Source organism: Schistocerca serialis, chromosome 3, assembly GCF_023864345.2.
Source record: "Schistocerca serialis cubense isolate TAMUIC-IGC-003099 chromosome 3, iqSchSeri2.2, whole genome shotgun sequence".
NCBI lineage: Eukaryota > Metazoa > Arthropoda > Insecta > Orthoptera > Acrididae > Schistocerca > Schistocerca serialis.
Genome location: NC_064640.1, coordinates 977,507,882 through 977,530,473, shown reverse-complemented (window position 1 = coordinate 977,530,473; position 22,592 = coordinate 977,507,882). Strand labels below are relative to the sequence as shown.

General features: G+C 41.0%; 1 protein-coding gene across 1 annotated transcript in view; it reads right to left on the bottom strand.

The window, feature by feature from the left end:
• LOC126471415 (uncharacterized) overlaps positions 1-22,592 on the bottom strand; it is a 491,821-nt gene that overhangs the window by 182,791 nt on the left and 286,438 nt on the right. The window contains exons 8-9 of the mRNA XM_050099550.1: positions 17,014-17,147; positions 2,927-3,135 (exon numbers count right to left, since the gene is read on the bottom strand). Of these exons, the coding sequence (XP_049955507.1) occupies positions 2,927-3,135; positions 17,014-17,147 (343 nt within the window). The remainder of the gene's footprint in view (positions 1-2,926; positions 3,136-17,013; positions 17,148-22,592) is intronic.

The following is a 22,592-nucleotide window of genomic DNA, read 5'->3' as shown; positions in this document are numbered from 1 at the left end:
GAATTGTTTTGTCTTAGGCGGTGGCCAAAAGAGTTTCCTGATGTATTTTCCAAGCAGCTTCAGGATTTTGGCTGATGGCAGCCCCTATGTAAGGAAAGAAAGAAAATATCTTGCCTCCTTCCTCCTCTACCTGGGTTGCTGCAGCTTTCCTTTTCTTGACTGCCCTTCTACTCTGTGGTTTACTGGACTAATTGTTATGGAATGCTTCCTGGAGGTGTAGTAGCTCAGCTGTGAAGCTTTCTTTGTCACAGATGTTGTGCAGCGTATGTATGAAAGTGGTTAGCACAGTCTGCCTCTGCTCTGGACGATGGGGACTCACTGCATGTTGGTATAGGTTGTATGGGTTTTCTCCCTAGACGCTGCATGGCCTAGTGTACCATTTGCCTTCTTCTTTATTAGTAGGACCTATATCAAAGAAACACACAAATCCACTCTCCTCTTCTTCTATAGTGAATGCATTGTTTAGAATTGGTGCTGTTTAGATGGCCCAGAAACACATCCAGCCCCAGTCTCCCACATCTGCATGCTGGAAATATATCATTGACACAGAAGAAGTGTAGTTTTTGACAGGTGGTTTGATGTTCCACCTTTTCAAAGAGCTCTATGTAAAAATTTGTAATCCCAGAAACTAACGGGATCCCATGGCCCTTCCAAATGCACTTGATGTAGGTGGCAGTCAAGGCATGCTCAACAAGTTTAACTATTTTCAGCTCAGAGTGTTAAACAAGGAGTGCCAAAGAAGCTTAAAGAGGTATTTTCATGAAGAATTCTGTAACATTGAATCTCAACAGCAAGTAACCCCCCCCCCCCCCCCCCTGCCACGGGAAGTCCATACAGGCATGGTAGGGCTGATACCTGTGGTATAGTCATTTATTTAAATCCTTTGGTTTTATTTTTATTTTGTTTTACATGTCTAGTTCCATAGTATCAAACTAAGAAGCAAATCTCTATGGTCATGGAATGGGTCAATACATGAAATTAACACCAGAAAAGTTAATAATACATAAAATAAAGTTTACATTAATACCATGCACACAACAAGCTGCTGAGTATATACTGGCATATTCAACAACATAACACAGGAAGTTGCTTAATTTTTTCAGGCACTCCTCAACAGAAAAAAGGATGCAGCCAAGGGGAAATTCTTTAGCTCAGACTTGATATTGCAGGATATTGCTACGATATTTTAATTCTTGAGGTAGCTTATTGAAAATGGAAGCAGCTGAATACTGCATGCCTTCCTGCACCAGAATAAAGGAGATGAAATCCAAATGCGGTTAGGATTTCTGCCTTGTATTAACTAAGTGAAAGCTGCTAATTCTTGGGAATAAGCTCATAACAACAAATGACATTAAAAAAAATATTTATTGAGAGGCCAATGTCAGAATTTCCAGACTTCCAAAAAGACAGTGACAAGAGGTTTACACCACATAATGCTTGAACTTCCAATTTCAGAATGAAAAATACCCTTTGTGAATGAGAAGAGTTATCCCAGAATATAATGCCATATGCCATAAGTGAATGAAAACAAGCAAAGTAGACTAATTTTTGTGTTGAACTATCACTTACTGCAGATACTGTCTTATTGCTTAACATAGCAGTATTCAGTTTTTGAGAAAGATCCTGAACATGGGTTTTCCATGATAGTTCATCATCTGTCTGTACATGTAAAAATTTAGATTCTTCAGACTTACTAACCATATGTCCAGTCTGCATAATCAAAATGTCAGTTTTAGTTGAATAATGTGTTAGAATTAGAGAAAACTGATCAAACTAAATTTACTGAATGCGAATAACTTGGTGACAGCTGTATTAAGTACAGATGTACCACCTGTTTGTGACACATGGAAAAAAAATTAAAAAAATAAAAATAGTTAAAACTGAGTCTTATTGTGATTCAGCATCAATTTATTTTCTACAAGCCATGAACTTGCATCTTGAACTGCATTATTTGATACATTGCCTATACTGCATTCAATATCTTTCATTACTGATCTAGTGTCATCAGTTAGCAGAAATATTTTAGAATCAGCTGTCATATTAGAAGACTATCATATTCATAAGAAACAGAAGTGGCCCCAGCATTGACCCCTGAGTCAACCACCAATTAACCCTGACCCAGTCAGATTCCACATCACAGCAGTTGTCACTGCTGTGGAGAATGACTTCATGCTACTTGTTCTTAAGGTATGGGAGGAATCAATTTTGTTCTGGGGGACTTCTCATAACTCTTGCCAATTCCTAAATCTCATCAGTCCTTTTTCTTCATCCCTCTTCCTTTCCCTTCAATACTTCTGCCAGATGGTGGGGACATCTTCTTTGGAAGCTGGTATGTTTTCATATCTTTCTTAAGTGTTATTTCATGCTGCTGCTTTATGAGTAGATATTTTCCCTAGTCTATTATATTATATATTTTCAAATCAGTCTCTGAGTTGATGACAATTTTATTCATATCAGATGGATAAAAATTAAATGTGAAACGCTAATGAGCATGAATATAAATGTCTTCATGTAGGAAAACCACAGAAAATTTCTGTTTGGACATCTAATCAGACAGGGATCTGAAACATGTTTCACCAGTTGCTTAACCACTGTATCATGTTGCTCGCGCGCATGCGCACACATGTGCTTGTGTGTGTGTGTGTGTGTGTGTGTGTGTGTGTGTGTGTGTGTGTGTGTGTGTGTGTGTGTGTTTCTATAGTATAAGACATAAAACTGTATACACAATAATTTGGTACTGATTCATCCAACATCCTGTATGGTTATTTATATTATAATATAATACTTTTAACTAGATACACACCACTAAATGTCATTATCTGTTAACTGCTTATTCACAGTAACAGGCAAGGAATTCTCTTTGGCAAACCAGGAAAAAAAAATATTTGAATATCAGAACCACCAGAAAAATATGTATGTGGCTTACTTTTATCTGAGTATCAAAACTCCTACAGTGGTTGGAGAAAGGACCTTCCCCTTCAAGTGCCTTAGCCCTCAATGCTGAATGCTGCCTTCGAGAAGGAGGAGGATGAAGCATGACAGGGTGGGCATGTCCCTGTACTTGGCCATGCACTGCAGCACAGGGTTGGCCTTGTTGCACTTGCTGTTGTGATGATTCGTACAAAGCTCCACCTCCTGCACAGAAATTCATGCATATTAATGCCCAAGAAGCAACAATGATTCTTCATTCACTCTTTCTGAAATGCAACAAATGAAATTAAAAAAGAATTAAAGATATGTTCATAAGATTAATATAATCAGACTGTTACAAAAATGAGTGAATGTGATTAAACAAATAAAGTGTTTCAACTCAATATCATTTAAAATTATTAAGTTTTAAAGAATAATTATTGGTATTAAATATAATTAGTGCAGTGTTTATATAGTTGAATTTAAATGTCCTTCAGACATGCATTATGAATATGATATTATATCAGCTGTTTGGTTTACTATAGATACATCAGAATTTGTACTGTGGACTCAAGCCCAGATTTATCTACTTATCATGAGCAGCTGCCTTAACCACTTCAGCTATCTGTGCATGCCTCCTGGACAATCCAAATCTCCGTATGTCATTGTGTCTACATCCCATAGTGCTTGGACACCATTCTTGTGAGTCTAACAGATGCCTGTCTGAAGAACATTTCCATCGACCTATACAGCCACCATGAAATAAAGATGCTCCTCTATCTGTATTTCATGCCAAAGCAAGGCAAATGGATGAGAAAAACAATTTCTCTCCCTATGCGGGGAATCACACAGATGGAGTGTGAGTGCTATGGGATGTAGATACCATGACGAGTAAGTTTGGAGCAGTCCATGAGGCACGTACAGCTAGCTGCAGTGGTTAAGGTGACTGCTCACAATAAGCAGGAAATCCAGGTTCAAGTTCCTAGCCAGCACAAATTTTCATGTGTGTGTAGTAAGCCAGACAGCTGGTCTAATATCGTATTTGCAATTTGTGAGTGCATCTTATAAAAGAATTATTGGTTTAAAGTAAAAAGTATGAATGGGAATACAGGAACTTCCTGTAAATACTCAATTTTGTAAAAAGCTATCACAACATATTTTAACTCCTTTTAAGAAATTCATTAGAGTAGCTGTTACTTATGATTTATTTACAAACATTTATGGTGCACATTATTTGAAGGTAGTGTACAGTGAAAACTGACTAAAACTATATAGAGGGTTTTACATGTTATGTTCTGTAAAAATACATTTATTAGGAGTTCCAATAGCTTGTAAGTGATTGTGCGAAAGACTGCAAGGCAAAGGAACACTAGCTCAAACATCAGAATATAATGTACTCAGTTATTACTTCTGAATGAGAATGAGACTTTATCATATCAAAGAAGTTAATAATTTTTTTGAAAAGAAGGGAGCTGTCATATCAGAGAACTGTGGAAATCTATTGTAGTTAAACTAAAATGTAAATGAAATTAATGTAAAAGGGAACAGTAAGAAAGAAAAGTGAATGAGGAGAAGAAAATTATCTAGATGGAGAGAAGAGAGGGTGAGTGGGGTGTGTATAATAAAGGTAGAAAATCGGAGGCACATAATTACAGGCCAATTTCACTGACACCAATTTGTTGTAGAATCATGGAAACATATATTGTGTTCAGACACAATGACCTTTCTAGACTCTGAGAAGCTCATCTGTAGACACCAGCATGGTTTTAGGAAACAGCAGTCATGCGAGACACAGCTGGCCCTCTTTGTGCATGATATACAACAGGCTCTAGATACCAGCTACCAGGATGATACCATATTTCTCGACTTTCAAAAGGCATTCGACTCGGTTATGCACTGTCGCTTGCTCCAAAAAGTGCACACTTACAGTCTATACGATGACATACGTGGCTCGATAGAAAATTTACTAGCAGGCAGAGAGCAGTATGTTGTTCTGAATGGGGTGACTTCAACAGAATCAAGCATAACTTCAGGTGTGCCCCAGAGCAGCATAATAGGTCCACTGCTTTTTACAATTTACATAAATGATTTGGTTGATAGTACTGACAGCAGCATTAGACTGTTTGCCGATGATGCTGTAGTCTACAGGAAAGTACTACCACACAAAAGTTATGAACAAATCAATGAAAATTTGCAGCAAATAAATACGTGTTGTAATGACTGGCAGTTATCTCTCAATATTAGTAAGTGTAACGTACTGTATATAACAAGGCAAAAATCTCCATTAATGTACAAGTACAAAATAAATGCCCAGTCTCTGGAAGTGGTAACATCTGTCAAGTATCTGGGTGTGACTCTTTGAAATGATCTCAATTGGAATGATCAGATTACACAAGTAACAGGAGGCAAACTCTAGATTGTGGTTTATTGGTAGAATCCTGAAGCGATGCAGTCCTTCAACAAAGGAAATTGCTTACAATACATTAGTTCGTCTAGTCTTAGAGTATTGTTTGTCTGTATGGGACCCTTACCAGTTGGGTCTCATTCAAGAGATTGAAAAGGTCCACAGAAGAGCAGCAAGATTTGTGAATGGTACATTTAGCCATCACGAGAGCATTACAAATCTCACTTTGGCGTGAATTGTGCCCTCCGCCACACACCGCTTGGCGGCTAGCGGAGTATGTATGTAGATGTAGATGTAGAATACAGTATAAGAACAACCTCCTTTGAAGAAAGTCTGGTGCAAAGAGATCAGAGCATTGCAACAAGGATTGGCAAGAACACATAAGTATGCAGCTATAAAAATAATTGGCCTCCTCTTTTGTGAATTAAAAATACTGACAGATAACGAAAATAGTTTTAACAAGAAAATGAAATACACTCAGCTTGACAGCTCAATATATGAATTGGAAATGGACAATATCTGTGTGGTTGGACAATGTTTATTGAATGTTATTGCAAAATACACTACTGACCATTAAAATTGCTACACCATGAAGATGACGTGCTACAGATGTGAAATTTAAACAACATGATGAAGATGCTGTGATAAGCAAATGATTAGCTTTTCAGAGCATTCGCACAAGGTTGGCGCCTGTGGCAACACCTACAACGTGCTGACATGAGGGAAGTTTCCAACTGATTGCTCATACACAAACAGCAGTTGACCAGTGTTGCCTGGTGAAACATTGTTCTGATGACGAAGGAGGAGAAATGTGTATCATCACGTTTCTGACTTTGATAAAGGTCGGATTGTAGCCTATTGCGATTGTGGTTTATCGTATCGCGACATTGATGCTCACGTTGGTCAAGATCCAATGACTGTTAGCAGAATATGGAATCGGTGGGTTCAGGAGGGTAATACGGAACACTGTGCTGAATCCCAATGGCCTTGTATCACTAGTAGTCAAGATGACAGTCACCTTATCTGCATGGCTGTAATGGATCGTGCAGCCATGTCTCGATCCCTGAGTCAACACATGGGGATGTTTGCAAGACAACAACCATCTGCACAAACAGTTCGACGACGTTTACAGCAGCATGGACTATCAGCTCTTAGACCATGGTTGCAGTTACCCTTGATGCTGCATCACAGACAGGAGCGCCTGCGATGGTGTACTCAACGATGAACCTGGGCGCACGAATGGCAAAACGTCAATTTTTCGGATGAATCCAGGTTCTGTTTACAGCATCACGATGGTCGCATCTGTGTTTGGCATCATCGCAGTGAACGCACATTGGAAGTGTGTATTCGTCATCGCCATACTGGCGTATCACCCAGCGTGATGGTATGGGGTGCCATTGGTTACACGTCTTGGTCACCTCGTGTTCGCATTGACGGCACTTTGAACAGTGGACGTTACATTTCAGATGTGTTACGACACGTGGCTCTACCCTTCATTTGATCCCTGCGAAACCCTACATTTCAGCAGGATAATGCACGACCACATGTTGCAGGTCCTGTAAGGGCCTTTCTGGATACAGAAAATGTTCTACTGGTGCCCTGGCCAGCACATTCTCCAGATCTCTCACCAATTGAAAACATCTGGTCAATGGTGGCTGAGCAAGTGGCTCGTCACAACACGCCAGTCACTACTCTTGATGAACTGTGGTATCGTGTTGAAGCTGCATGGGCAGCTGTACCTGTACATGCCATCCAAGCTCAAAGCCCAGGCATATCGAGGACGTTATTACGGCCAGAGGTGGTTGTTCTGGGTACTGATTTCTCAGGATCTATGCACCCAAATTGCATGAAAATGTAATCACATGTCAGTTATAGTATAATATATTTGTCCAATGAATACCGGTTTATCGTCTGCATTTCTTCTTGGTGTAGCAGTTTCAATGGCCAGTAGTGTAATATTAAAGTAAAAATACAATTATATAAGTGACTAACATGTGGCCATGTTTTCAGCGAGAAAATATGTAACATTTGTACCCTACCAACATGTTTTACTTCATAGCAATTTGTTACAAATATTAGCCATAGAAAATGGAAAGAAATGAATTAGACTGAACTCTTAATTCTAGATGCAGCTACAGATGTTTCACACTAATGAAAGAAGTTGCAGGCTAATTATAGTGGCATACTGATACCATACATTTGGCAAAAAGTATAATAAATAATATTTTGTTCCTAAAATGCAAATTGGAGATGTCGCAATATAATCTCCACTGATCTCAGTTCATTTATTCCAGAGATACTCAATTTGTTTATTCCACCAAAAAATAAATTTATTTAAAGCTCAAAATAATATTCATTTACAGCACAGTGACCTCATTATTCATTAAAAATTCTTTCTCTACAAGCCATTTTTTTGGTCAGGAATAGCAAAAATCTAGAATATGATGGATAGGAAACTATTTGACAAGCTGGCTCATGCATTTTGTTGTAAGAATGATTGTTTGTTTGTATGTGTGTGTGTGTGTGTGTGTGTGTGTGTGTGTGTGTAAGATCCACGTTATTATCTTGTGGGAACAGTTGAACATTGCGCCAACTAATCTGCTCCAAATAAATGTTAGGTAGGAATGGATGAGACAGAGCAGCCCAGGACATATGTCACATTTAACAACTTACTACGTATAAAAAAAAAATGGTCGCTTTGACACTGATAGTAATAATCTCTACCTAATTTGGAATAATCAAATGTTTGTCACTGTATACGGAATGATATGTAATCCAAAAATCCCATTAGTTCTGACTCAAAACTGGTGTGGAACAGCTAAGTCTCACGGTAAAACGAAAATATTACTAATGCTCCTGGATACATTTGTCGGGCAATGGTTTCTTGCAATGTCTATAATAACTGATTTCTTTGTTTTCAGGATCAAGCCATTAAATGTCTGATATCACAAGAATAAACTTATTTTTATAATCACTAAGAAAAATCTGGTGAGTATGTCCCATCGTGTGCATTCCTAGGAAACTCAGCAGGAAAGGCCACTGAGCAGAATGCCTGCTGTTGAGTCGCTTTTTGGCGGGAACCTCATGCTTGGCAAAGAGGAGAGTGTGAGATGTACTACAGGTTGATGCTACACACAATTTGCGATTTTGTGTGCTAGCCTGTCTGTCACAGCAGACAGGTGGTGTGTGTGAAAATTGCTAAAAATTGTTTAGAGAATAATATCGTTCAGCAGGTAGGGTCCATCCATTCACTTGGTTATTAATTGTTTCTAGTGTATAAATTTCTAATATCATCAATGTCCAGTGCATTCACAGAGTGGCCTACTTCATACAGTGAGTGCACACGTATGTTACCGTGTCAACTTTTTGCCAACTGATACAAGGTTTAGAATGCAATTTGCGCCATCAGTTCACTTCAGTGAACTCTGATAATCAGATGCTTTGTGCATGTAATCTATGGCTCCTGGCAAATGTTTTTCTGAATACATGAAATCACTTAGAGCACTTTATCTACTGCCAGCTTTCCATAGGCAAATGCTGTGTTCAACTATGTTGCTATATGTTACCAAGCTGACTTACTCACTCATTCTCTTCTGGACTGAACCTAAATTGATCACTCAGCAAGCTGTTAGATGTCTGATATCACAAGAATAAACTTATTTTTATAATCACTAAGAAAAATCAGAAGAGCATGTCCCATTGTGTGCATTGCTAGGCATGTCTGCAGGAATGGACACTGAGTAGAATGCCTGCTGTTGAGTGGCTTTTTAGTGGAAACCTCATGCTTGTTGTTTGGAGGTGGGAGAAAGCTCCTGGAGATGGAGACGGTGTTCCACTGAGTTATGCGAGTTAATGAGGATATCATCCAAGTATGCAAAGCAAACCGAGGTTATCAAGGAAATGCTGCCAGGTCTGGGTAGCATTACAAAGCCCAAGGGGCATAAAGCCTCTTTCAAATGGACTGAAAGGCAAGATTATCACTGTCTATCCCACATCTTTCAGGATGAGTGAAATTTTCATAAAAGCTTTTGCACAGTCTAGTTTTCTGATCATAGTAGCACTCAACAGGTTGTCACTGTACCTGCACAATAGTGGAAATGGATAATGGTTGGGACCCATTCTTATGTTGAGGGTGCAGAAGTCACCGCGTGGATGCCAAGTCCTGTCCTTCCTGGGGATAAGGTGGAGGCAGAAGCCCAGGGGCTTTTTGAGATGTGTAACACCCCTGCAGTTATGGCTGCCTTGATTTCAGCTTGCGCAGCCCATTGTTTGACAAGTGGGAGGTGCCAGGATGGTAGAAGTCTGAGGTGCCTGGAGACACTGGAATGTAGTGCACCATATTGTGACATACGTCAAGAGGGGGAGGGGGAGGAAGCAGGAATGGTGGGTGAGGAGTAGGAATCCAGAGAGGTAGTTGGCAAAAGGGGCCTGAATAGGATAAGTGTCTAGTGGCAAAATGGGTGGTGGTGCAGCAGTCATAGGGTAGGGAGCAATGGAAAGTGTTGCTGATGATACAGCAGTTTCCCAGGTTGAGGAGAAGACTGTAGTAGGCAATCAAATGTTCACCAAGTATGGGGTGTGTAATGTTGGCCACACTAAAGGTCAATGCAAAATCTCTGCTGAGACGGTGGTCAATGGAACAGCTGTACGAACAGTAAGTGGTGATTGGTGAGCCATTTGCGGGCGTGAGGAGTGAGGGGTGAGGGTGGACGGCATCAAGCAACAGGCAGGAACTGGTGGGTGTAGATGGATAGGTCTGAGCCAGTGTCAATGAGGTAGGGTGTTGAGGAGAGTAGGCTACAACAATCGCACATGAAGGGGCATTGCAGCACCTCGGAACAGCCGGGCACACTTGCTGGTGGCTGCTGCCGGAGTTTGGGTGCCGTCCACAGGGTGCCCAGCAGTTGGTAGCATTGTTGCTATATACCTCATGATACCAGCACAAGCCACTTGCAACCAGGGTCATCTCAGTCACTACTAGTTGGAGGGCGGGGGGCGTGACTGGGCAGGCAGACTTGCTAGCGGCTGCAGGCCAGGGGTTGGGGATGTGCGTGTCACACACAAGGTGGGTGCTTGCCAGTCATGAATGTCAAGATTTTAAACATGGCTAAAACAGCAACTATTGAAATTCTTCACGGTAAATGATAACAGCCGAACAGTTGCAGGATAAAGATTTATTAAAATCCTTGACCACAGTTTTGGTATATCTAAATATACCTTCATCAGAAGTAAAATACACTAAAATCACATCCTGCAGTGGAGATACATAAAACATGATTGTTTTATGTATCTCCACTGCAGGATGTGATTTTAGTGTATTTTACTTCTGACGAAGGTATATTTAGATATACTGAAACCGTGGTCAAGGATTTTAATAAATCTTTATCCTGCAACTGTTTGGCTGTTATCATTTACCGTGTAGTCACGAATGTCACCGTGTGGTGTCAGGCACAGTGTGGGGTTCGAGTGATGCATGCATGTCTGGGCAGGAGATGAGTTTATTCATCTCCGCAATCATCTGGTCCATAAGCTGCGTCCTGTCCATGGGGGCACCAGAGGGGGTAGCGGATGACGAAATGGACACTGCGGGTGGAGACAGCTTTGTGGAGAGGAGGTCGTGGTGCTGTGTTACAGTGATCACAGAGTGGATGTTGAGTGATTGAAATACCCTATTGGCAGTGATGGCTGTTGCATCAATATTCATGTAGTCATGCATAGCCAGTGCCATACAGATGACAGCGGGCAGGCATGTGAGCCAATTTATGAGCAGCAGGTTATTTGAAATTATTGTGGATTCAACCAGAGAGCACAGATGTTGCAAGAGCTGTGAGGGTCACATATTGGTGCATACCTCTGTTGAAAATAATGCGTGTGCGCACTGCGTCTCTGATGACAAAGTCAACCATGATATCAATTGGTTTTGAGCACATTCAATTTGTGCAATCTGGGTGGGGCAATTATGATGTCACACACTTCTGCAGTGACCCTCAGAGCGATATGGGTAGTGCAACTAATCACTGAAGAGGCTGTGAAAATTTTTTCAGCAGAGGCAAACTACAGCCAGGGTTCCCGAGAACTGAAAGGCGGCAGGCAGACTGTGCCATGAGCTGGATGGGTGGGGGAAGTGCAAAGTGGTGGTGCCGTTTTGCACAAGTTGGTTCACGAATGTGTGAAACGCAGCCACTGGCTCCATTATCTCAGGGGGGTGGGGGGCAGGGCGCGGGGGGCAGGGGGTCTGGCCATTGGCTGGGGCCAAGCTCAAACAGAGGGGTTAGCCAGTTTCAGATTCATTCTGGATTTGGCCCATGATGTTAAGTTCGTAAGCTGTCTGGTGTGTGGCTTGGGCGAGATCACCAGTGTGGGAATGGGCAAGATTACTAGTGTGGCAATGGTTGTATATTCCACCAACTAATCTGTTCCAAATAAACGTTACATAGGACTAGATGCAGCGAAATGGCCCAAGACATACTTCACATGTAACCACTTGCTAAATATATAAGGGGCATTCAAGTGAAACCCGATCACTAATGTAAAGTAATGGTAATGATTTTATTACCTCAAAAATGGTACATTTATCCCATAGCAACACTAGCCGGTTGATTCCATCCTTGAAGAAGCTAGTCGGCTACTGTTGAACCCAGGCCTGGATCCAGTCACACACTTTGTCATCTGTTGCGAATCGATATCCACAAATGGCTTGTTTTAGAGGTCCAAACACATGAAAGTCACACAGTGAAAGGTTGGCACTGTACGGTGGATGGTCCAGCATTTCTCACTGAAACTGCTGCAATGTTGTCTTCACCACATTGGCCTTATGTGGGTGGGCATTATCATGCAGGAGGATAACACCATTGGACAACATGTGTTGGTGGTTAGACTTGATGGCTCGTCTAAGGTTCAGTAAAGTGGCTTGATAACGCTGGGCATTGATGGCGGTTCCCCATTCCAGGAACTCGACAAGCAGTGGGCCCTTGTGGTCAAAAAAGGACATCATGACCTTACCAGATCTGGTGTGCACAGCCTTTGATTTCTTTGGAGGTGGTGAAGTTGCATGTTCCCACTGCTTGCTCTGATGCTTGCTTTCCGGTTCAAAATGGTGACACCATGTTTTCTCACCTGTGACAATACACAACAGAAAGTTGTATTTCTCCTCATGATAATGTTGCAGATGACTCAAAGACAGCGCCATTCAAGTATGGCACTTTTCGGCAGTCAGATGGTGGGGAACCCACTGTGCACAGATGTTTCGTAAGTTCAAGGGTTGATGCATTATGGTGTGGGTGGTGCCCACGCTAATACCCAGTAACAAATGAATCTCATCCACAGTGATTTTGCAGTTGTCCAAGACTAAAGCACTCACTTCCACAACCATTTCCGATGTGATGACATGATGAGCCTGTCCAGGACGAGCATCGTCTTCCAGTGGCTCAAGCCCCTCAAGGAATCATTTGCGCCATTCCACACACTTGAATGACTCAGTTGGTACTCATCATACACAGCCTACATCCATCGGTACATTTCACGACCTCCAATTCCCTCCACCACCAAAAATCGAATCGCTCCTCGTTGTTCCTGCTTACTCTCCTGCATGTTCAGTAGTGGACGATAACCTGTGTGACCACCTTCTCTTCAGTGTGAAACCACACTGACACTACGCAACATAAAATGGTGCACCCACGTCATTCTCTCTAAGAATAGATGGTGCCAGCCACCATACCCATAGTTACATGGTGCCACCTTACGTGTTAACCAAAGTTAGATGCACTGACCAGGTTTCATTTGAATGAACCTTTAATTTGAAAAAAAAATCAATTTTTAAAAAAAGGATCTCATTGCAAATTACAGTGATCACTTTTATGCTGGTAATAATAATTCATGCCTCATTTTGAATAAGCAAACCTTTGGCACTGTACAGGAATCAATATGTAACTTGAAAATCTCATTAGTTTGGAAATCAACGCTGGCGTGGAACAGCTAAGTCTCTCACTGAAGTGAGAAATATTAAAAATGCTCTGGACTAACATGTTGGAGAATGGTTTCTTACTACATCTATAGTAAATGATCTCTTTGTTTTCAAGATCAATGTAGTTAATTGGCCTTAACACACAAATTATTAAAAATTGTTCCATCAAATCACTCAGTTATTAATTATTCCGGGTCCATAAATTTCTAATATCATCCTTGTCGAGTGCAGTCATACAGGGGCCTACATAGAACTCAACAGGCCACTAAATGTCTGATATCACACAAAATAACTTATTTTTGCAATCACTAACAAAATTGGGAAAGTGTGTTCAGTCATGCGTGTTGCTAGGCATCTCTGCAGGAAGTGCTGCTGAGAATAATGCCTGCTGCCATGTGGCTTTTTGGGGAAAACCCCATGCTTGGCAAAGGGGTGAGTGGGAGTTATACTACAGCTTGATGCTAAGCATGCTCTGTGATGTTGCGTGCACTGATTGACATGTCATCCGCTCGGTGCTAGTCCATCTGTCACAGCAGATGGGTGGCATGTGGAAAAATGGACCTGCTTGTTGTCACAATATTTCTCTAACGATATCTCAAAAATTTTTTTTTTTTTTTAACTTTTCGTTTTTGGTGTACATTTACTTTCAGCAACCAATTATTTGAGACCAATTTTCTTTCTGAAGACTGGTCAGTCTATGATTCCTCTTCAATCACACAATAGCAACATAAGTACTTCACATTATGCTTCAGATTTTGCAAACATAATTTTTAAATGTTTTACACATGAAGTTTGATCTTAAATTCACAAACACAGTACCTACCATGCAGTCAGCTCCTTGATACAAAAAACATTGTGCAGGATTTATGCATTTATCCATATAAAGTGTCAGTCACATAGAAAATTGCACAAATATCAATGGAAGGGTTTTTCAACACAACATTATGTGTTTAACAACCATCATTTTAAAAGAAAGGTATGTAAAACATGCTGTGGCCATATATCCATATGTAACAGAACTTATCCATTAATAAATGATCTTGAGAACTTGTATAGAGTCCTCATAAATTATCCTCTGGTCAGGGTGGATCTGAGCTGGGCCATAGTCCCTTTTTAATTAAATAATATTTATCATTGTGAAATAATCACTTTTATCAGTGCCAGTGACTTAAGATACCATGTGAGATGGCACAGTGATGAGACATCAGACTCACATGTGGGAGGACAGCAGTTCAAATTACATGAGGCCATCCAGTAGAGGTCTTCTGTGGTTTACCTCACTCACTTAAGGCAATACTGGAATGGTGTCTTTGAAAAAGGCAAGGCCAATTTCCTTTCATATCCTTTCCCAAACCAAGCTTGTTCTCCATCATTAAATCTTATGTTCCTAATCTTCCGTCATTGCTCTCTTCATTTAAGATATAGCTGCAACTTACTTTTATTACCATGTTTAAAGAAAACCAATACAAGACTCATGCTTGGAGTCACCCTACTAAACAAAATTTTCTGTCACTTCATAGATAATTGTCAAATATTTTCAAATCTCTCTCATACACTGAAGTGCCAAAGAAACTGGTATAGGCAAGCGTATTCAAATACAGAGATATGTAAACAGGCAGAATACAGCACTGCAGTCGGCAACACCTGTATACGACAACAACTGTCTGGCGCAGTTGTTATATGGGTTACTCCTGCTACAATGGCAGGTTATCAAGATTTAAGCAAGTTTGAATGTGGTACTATATTCAACACATGTGTGATGGGACATGCCATCTCTGAGGTAGTGATGAAGTGGGGATTCTGCTGTACGATCATTTCACGAGTGTACTGTGAATATCAGGAATCCACTAAAACATCAAATATTCGACATCCTGCAAGAACAGGACCAACAACGACTTAAGAGAATCATTCAACATGACAGAAGTGCAACTCTTCTGCAAATTGCTGCAGATTTTAATGCTAGGCTATCAACAAGTGTCAATGTGTGAATCATTCAATGAAACATCATCGATATGGGCTTTCAGAGTCAAAGGCCCACTCGTGTACTCTTGACGAGTGCATGACACAAAGCTTTACGCTCGCCTGGGACTGTCAACTTCAAAATTGGACTACTGATGACTGGAAACATGTTGCCTGGTCAGATGAGCCTTGTTTAAAATTCTGTCAAGTGGAAGGATGTGCACGGGTGTGGAGACAACCTCGTGAAGCCATGGCCCCTGTAGTCAACAGGGGACTGTTCAGTTTGGTGGAGGCTCTGTAATGGTGTGGGACATGTTCAGTTGGAGTGATATAGGACCCCTGATACGTTTAGATATGGCTCTGAGAAGTGATATGTACATAAGCATCCTGTCTGATCACCTGCATCCATTCATGTCCATTGTGTATTCCGACAGACTTGGGAAATTCCAGCAGGATAATGCGACACCCAACATGTCCAGAATTGCTACAGAATGGCTCCAGGAACACTCTTCTGATTTTAAACACTTCCACTGGCTACCAAACTCCCCAGATATGAACATTATTGAGCATATATGTGATGCCTGCAACGTGCTGTTTAGAAGATATCGCCACCCGCTCGTACTCTCATGTATTTAGGGACAGCCAGGCAGGAATCATGGTGTCAATTCTCTCCAGCACTACTTCAGACATTAGTTGAGTCCATGCTACATCGCATTGTGACACTTCTGCGTGCTCTTGTGGGCCCAACACAATATTAGGCAGGTGTACCAATTTCTTTGGCTCTTCAGTGTAGCTATTCAGTTATCACAACATTAGAATTCAGCTTGTGCTCTCAGACAAAATATTCTGCCTTGAACACTAAACCCTTATATCATACTTATATTTTCTTATGATGATTTGGGTTTTCAATTTGGATATATTCTCCATTCAGTACATCCTGCATATCCCTATCAACCTGAAATGTGATTTTTCACAGGTGACAGTCTTGCATCATTCATTTAACACAGTATTTTTTTAGCAATGATGGTCATAAGAAATAGAACAGTATCATCTTACCTGAAACTTAATAATCTGAATAGCATCTATTAGAAATCATTACAATGCACTTCTATATCTCCCTCCTCCTTATTGCATGAATCTTCATCAATTTTTTTGAGTGAGCTAGTATTTTCTTTAACACTAACTGCATTTCTTTATTTATTCCACTCATTGATTCCAAACACCAGAAAAATGTATTTCAGAAGCTGTGCTGTGCTGATGCATGTATGCTTTTAGATATAAGTTTAATTAGGGTGTGGTATGGCAGCATCCAGTTGAAAATGGCTTAAGAGTCAAAATTGCAAATGTGGACAATAAACGTATTTACAGGCCCAGGAAAAAAATGTTATCATTAAGAAGAATGAAACTGTGAAACCAATACCAAAAAATTAATCAGCTGTAAAGGAGTTTACTGATGACATGACTACTAATCCAGGTAACTCTCACTTAGATAGCTTAAGAAATATCCATCACATAAATTTATTAGGAGGAGTTAGTGAGGCATGAATAATTAGCTGAGGCTGAAACCAGAAATGGTGTCAGGATGGACAATTTTTGTATACAGGTTAGATGGATAGTGTAATATCAATCTGAGAATGTAGGAAATGCTGTGGGTATTATATTCCTTATTTCAAGAAGATGCAAATGGTACTCAAAGCTTTTGTGAAATATTAATTCGAGCTTTTCGTATACATGATAATACTGTGTGATAAGTAGATATGCATAATGGTTGCACTACCTTCTCCTGATGTTTCTTGGTGTTGTGAATGTTGCTGCTGTTGTGTACCAGAAGCACCTTTCCCCACCCAAGGCTCCAAAGCATGAGAAAATTCATTACGATAATTTGTTCGTATCTGACTTGACTGTACAGGTCTGTAAAAGAAGAAGAGAAGAGAACGTTTATATCAATACATACAAAAGTTTAACATAAAATGTCAGAAACAGAAAATTTTTACTCAACTTAAGTACAAGCAAACTTATTGCATTCTTTGGGATGTACACTCCTGGAAATTGAAATAAGAACACCGTGAATTCATTGTCCCAGGAAGGGGAAACTTTATTGACACATTCCTGGGGTCAGATACATCACATGATCACACTGACAGAACCACAGGCACATAGACACAGGCAACAGAGCATGCACAATGTCGACACTAGTACAGTGTATATCCACCTTTCGCAGCAATGCAGGCTGCTATTCTCCCATGGAGACGATCGTAGAGATGCTGGATGTAGTCCTGTGGAACGGCTTGCCATGCCATTTCCACCTGGCGCCTCAGTTGGACCAGCGTTCATGTTGGACGTGCAGACCGCGTGAGACGATGCTTCATCCAGTCCCAAACATGCTCAATGGGGGACAGATCCGGAGATCTTGCTGGCCAGGGTAGTTGACTTACACCTTCTAGAGCACGTTGGGTGGCACGGGATACATGCGGACGTGCATTGTCCTCTTGGAACAGCAAGTTCGCTTGCCGGTCTAGGAATGGTAGAAAGATGGGTTCGATGACGGTTTGGATGTACCGTGCACTATTCAGTGTCCCCTCGACGATCACCAGTGGTGTACGGCCAGTGCAGGAGATCGCTCCCCACACCATGATGCCGGGTGTTGGCCCTGTGTGCCTCGGTCGTATGCAGTCCTGACTGTGGCGCTCACCTGCACGGCGCCAAACACACATACGACCATCATTGGCACCAAGGCAGAAGCGACTCTCATCGCTGAAGACGACACGTCTCCATTCGTCCCTCCATTCACGCCTGTCGCGACACCACTGGAGGCGGGCTGCGCGATGTTGGGGCGTGAGCGGAAGACGGCCTAACGGTGTGCGGGACCATAGCCCACCTTCATGGAGACGGTTGCGAATGGTCCTCGCCGATACCCCAGGAGCAACGGTGCCCCTAATTTGCTGGGAAGTGGCGGTGCGGTCCCCTACGGCACTGCGTAGGATCCTACGGTCTTGGCGTTCATCCGTGCGCCGCTGCGGTCCGGTCCCAGGTCGACGGGCACGTGCACCTTCCCCCGACCACTGGCGACAACATCGATGTACTGTGGAGACCTCACGCCCCACGTGTTGAGCAATTCAGCGGTACGTCCACCCGGCCTCCCGCATGCCCACTATACGCCCTCGCTCAAAGTCCGTCAACTGCACATACGGTTCACGTCCACGCTATCGCGGCATGCTACCAGTGTTAAAGACTGCGATGGAGCTCCGTATGCCACGGCAAACTGGCTGACACTGACGGCGGCGGTGCACAAATGCTGCGCAGCTAGCGCCATTCGACGGCCAACACCGCGGTTCCTGGTGTGTCCGCTGTGCCGTGCGTGTGATCATTGCTTGTACAGCCCTCTCGCAGTGTCCGGAGCAAGTATGGTGGGTCTGACACACCGGTGTCAATGTGTTCTTTTTTCCATTTCCAGGAGTGTATTTAACATTTGTAAAATTAATAATCAAGAAGATGAATCAGTTCTGTGACATGAAATTTTTATTGTGAAGGTATATATAAATTGTGTAAACTATATTCTACACATTATCAAATTGGCAAGGAAGTGTTTAGCACTCCATCAAGATCAGCATCATGAGAGATGAATGCTGGGGGAGAAAAGTGAGTATACCCTAATTAACAGATCATTCCCAGTATTGGCCATGGAAAACTTAAGTTGTATTGAAAGACAGGGAATTGAACCAAGTCCTTTAAGTACAAATTTGTGCTTAGGTAGCTCAGATAGTAGAACACTTGCCCGCGAAAGGCAAAGGTCCCGAGTTTGAGTCAAGGTCTGGCACATAGTATTAATCTGCCAGGAAGTTTTACAAATTTACTGTCTTAATCATGGTATTGCCTCTCTCTCTGGAAAATTGGGAGAATATGAAATATTTAAAAAATTCATTACTTCAGAAAATGAACTGAAGCAAAGCCTCTCTCAGACTTAGGTTAATTTATAAAACAAAAACCATTGTTCTCTTCATGAGCATAAACATGCATTATACATACTGGATAAAATATACGAATTGGACAAAATAACATGAACATCCTGATACAAACACAGCATTTCCATAACTTATTTCATAAATTACCTGCAACACACTTAGATAGTCTTTTGTTTGCCCCACTCATGAAGTGTGGTGAACAGCCATTATATTGGAGGTTATTGTGCTGTTTTGTTGATGTGACAACATTTTGCACTTCACAGACGTACCAGAAAGTAAATAGCATGTAGCCACTTCATTTGGGTAACCTTGGCAATAGTTATAAACCATTTAGGGGTACTCGATTGGCTGTTTCTAGGGTTGTGGCAGCAGAGTCCAGTGGAAGAGTTTGACTATTAAACAGACTGCCTGACAGAAATAAAAAAAAATATAGTGCCCACTAGACATGGTTGGATATCAATGTAACATAGTACACTTACATGCCCTCGGCAGATATGTGAATGATTAGAGCTGCAATTCTATGTGACATATACAATGTTCACTGGAGAGCATTAGTATTATTTAGATTTAGTGTTGTTACCAGGCCTGGTAGTATATATACGATACATGAACATCATCATGTGCTGAGTGATCACTGTGAAACACATGGAAATGCTGCACACTCATATGAGACGGCATTACCAGTGCCAGACTGAGTTTGAAAGGAGCCTCACTATGGATCTCAAATCATGGAATATACAGATTTATGAGGTATGCTGAAGTGACAGAGGCCTGATACCAAACTGCATGGGGACATGAGGAAATGCATACTCATCAAGATTACCGCCAACCATGTCTGAACACCACATGGGAGGATCACAGTAATACACATCAAGTGCAGCCTAACCCTGTCACACCAGCACCTGCTATCCAAGAACAGGTAATGGACACTCTGCAACATTCTGTATCACCTCACACCAATGGTCAGATAGTAGCAGCAGTGAGATTAGGGAATTGCCACTAATATCACTACACAGATGGCTGAGTTTGGAGTGGGGGCATTAGCGGTAAGCATGGACTCCTGATGCATGGTACTGCATTCTGTTCAGCAATCACTCATGGTTCTGCACTGTATCAGAGGGTCTTTGTTAGCAAGAATGTTGGCAACCTGGAGAGATGTTCAACTCATCCAATTTTTCAGAGGGGCACAGTAGTGTCACTCCTGACATCATGGTGCAGAAAGAAATCAGTTATGACCTCAGGTCATGGCTGGAAGTAATTAACGGAACACTGGTGGATCAACAGCATGTCACGGAGATCCTGCATCCTCTGTTCTTAGCCTCAAAAGCTAGTCTCTAGAAATGTCTTCTGGCCACCAGAAAAAAGGCTGAGGATAAGAGTTCAAAAGTATGAGAGTCTGACACACAAAACTACGCACTTCAGTTTCATTTTAACAAATCTTATTAGTTGAATACTTCCTCCTCCCATCTATTAGGCTGACAATCTAATCCAAGAGTGCCATGGAATAATAATAGCATTGCATTGTTTGTCACTAGACAAGGATAACTTTGGGGGGGAAAAAAAAAAAAAAAACCTTAAACCTCCCCTTCAGAAAATTGAAATACAACCACAATTCCTACAAATGTTGCAATGTTAGGAATTAACTGACTTTTGCCAGAGTCACATCACCTCTCAAAAAACCTCTCATTTCTCTGCAATGACACACACTCTGTTAAAATCTCCCATAATACACACAGCTTCCCAAGTAAAATCCAACTAAATTTCCCTGATGTCAAGAATAAACCTTCAAGCACTGGAACAGAGACGAAATCCTAAGCCCATCAGCAAAGAGCTAAAGGTAAAAGTAGCATTCTCAGACACTTACTGCATGCGTGCCCCCCCCCCCCCCCCTTCCCCCACACACACAGATATGCATGTTTCAATACCACTGAGGCTGGTCGCCTGCTCAAAGCCAAGCATATTACTTAGTGTACATGTTCCAGCAGTTGCTTTTGCTGAGCTTATATGTATAATTTCACTCTCCAAACTACACAGCCTTCAAAGCAGTATGTTATGATATGGTATTTTCTTATTGCATTTCCATTGCCTATTTCTCCACAGAAAGATAAGGTGTATCTTATGAAGTCTCTGCCTTTTGTATATGTTATTTTCAGTTACTGTATTATCTTGTAATCAAATTACCTCTCTATGGAGTACTGCCTCAGTTGTGTAACTGCGTTCATGACCTCCTGTCAGAAAGGTCACAGTTGTTAGTAACTGATGAGAAGTCATCAAGTGAAACAGAAATTATATCTGGAGTTCTCCAGTGAAGTGTTGTAGTTATTCAGGTGTTCTCAATCTATATAAATCAAGTAAGAGACAATCTGAACAGTACTCATAGATCATTTGCAGATGATGCTGTTATCCACAGTCTAGTAATCAGACAGTGAAAATGAATTACAAAATGATTTTGACAAGATACCTCTATCGTGCAAAAAGTGACAGTTAATTCTGGACAATAAAAAGTGGAAGGTCCTCCAGTGTGTACCATACTAAAAGATTTTAGTTACATGATAAATTACACAAATTTTAAGCTTATATTTCAACTAAATACTGACAGATTACAATTATGAATATCTTAAACTGGAACCATCATTTAAAAATTTTTGTGGAATACGCAAATCAAAGACTATGTTATATTGGCAGAACACTCAGAATGTGCAAGAAATATACTGAAGAGGTTGCCTCTTCTATGTCTGTCAATCCTCTTCTGAAGTATTACTGCATGGTATGGGATCTTTATCAGATAGAATTGACAAAAAGTTCAACAAAGTGCACCTAGTTTTCCACTATCACAAGATAGATAAATATGGATATAATAGAGGGAAACATTCCATAGATAGATAGATAGATATATAGATTAGAGGTAGAGATACAGAGAGAGGGAGAGACAGTCACACATATGACAAGTGATTTGGGGGACAATCATTAAAACAAAAGGCCTGTTCTTGTGATGAGATCTTTACATGAAATTTCAATCATCAACTTTCTCCTTCAAATGTGAAAATATTTTATTTCTGATAAGAAAAGCCAGAGCTCACATGGAAAAATTTCCCACGTGCTATTCAAGAGTGGAAGAATTGCTTGGGATGGTACTGTCTAAACTTCTGAATATTTGTATGAGGCAGTTGCTCATCATATTCCATTTTATTATTTCTCAAAATAGCTGCTTTTAAAAATTATACACTTTTGTGCATTTTAGATTTATACGTCTGCAAATGGCTTTAATGTTTTCACAAGACGTTATAACCATTTTCCATAAATTTAATTAATCTGATAACTAGTTGACAACATTTCTCACAGACATTACAGATTACACAACTCCTTGTCATGTTTTAGTGGCACATTAAATGAC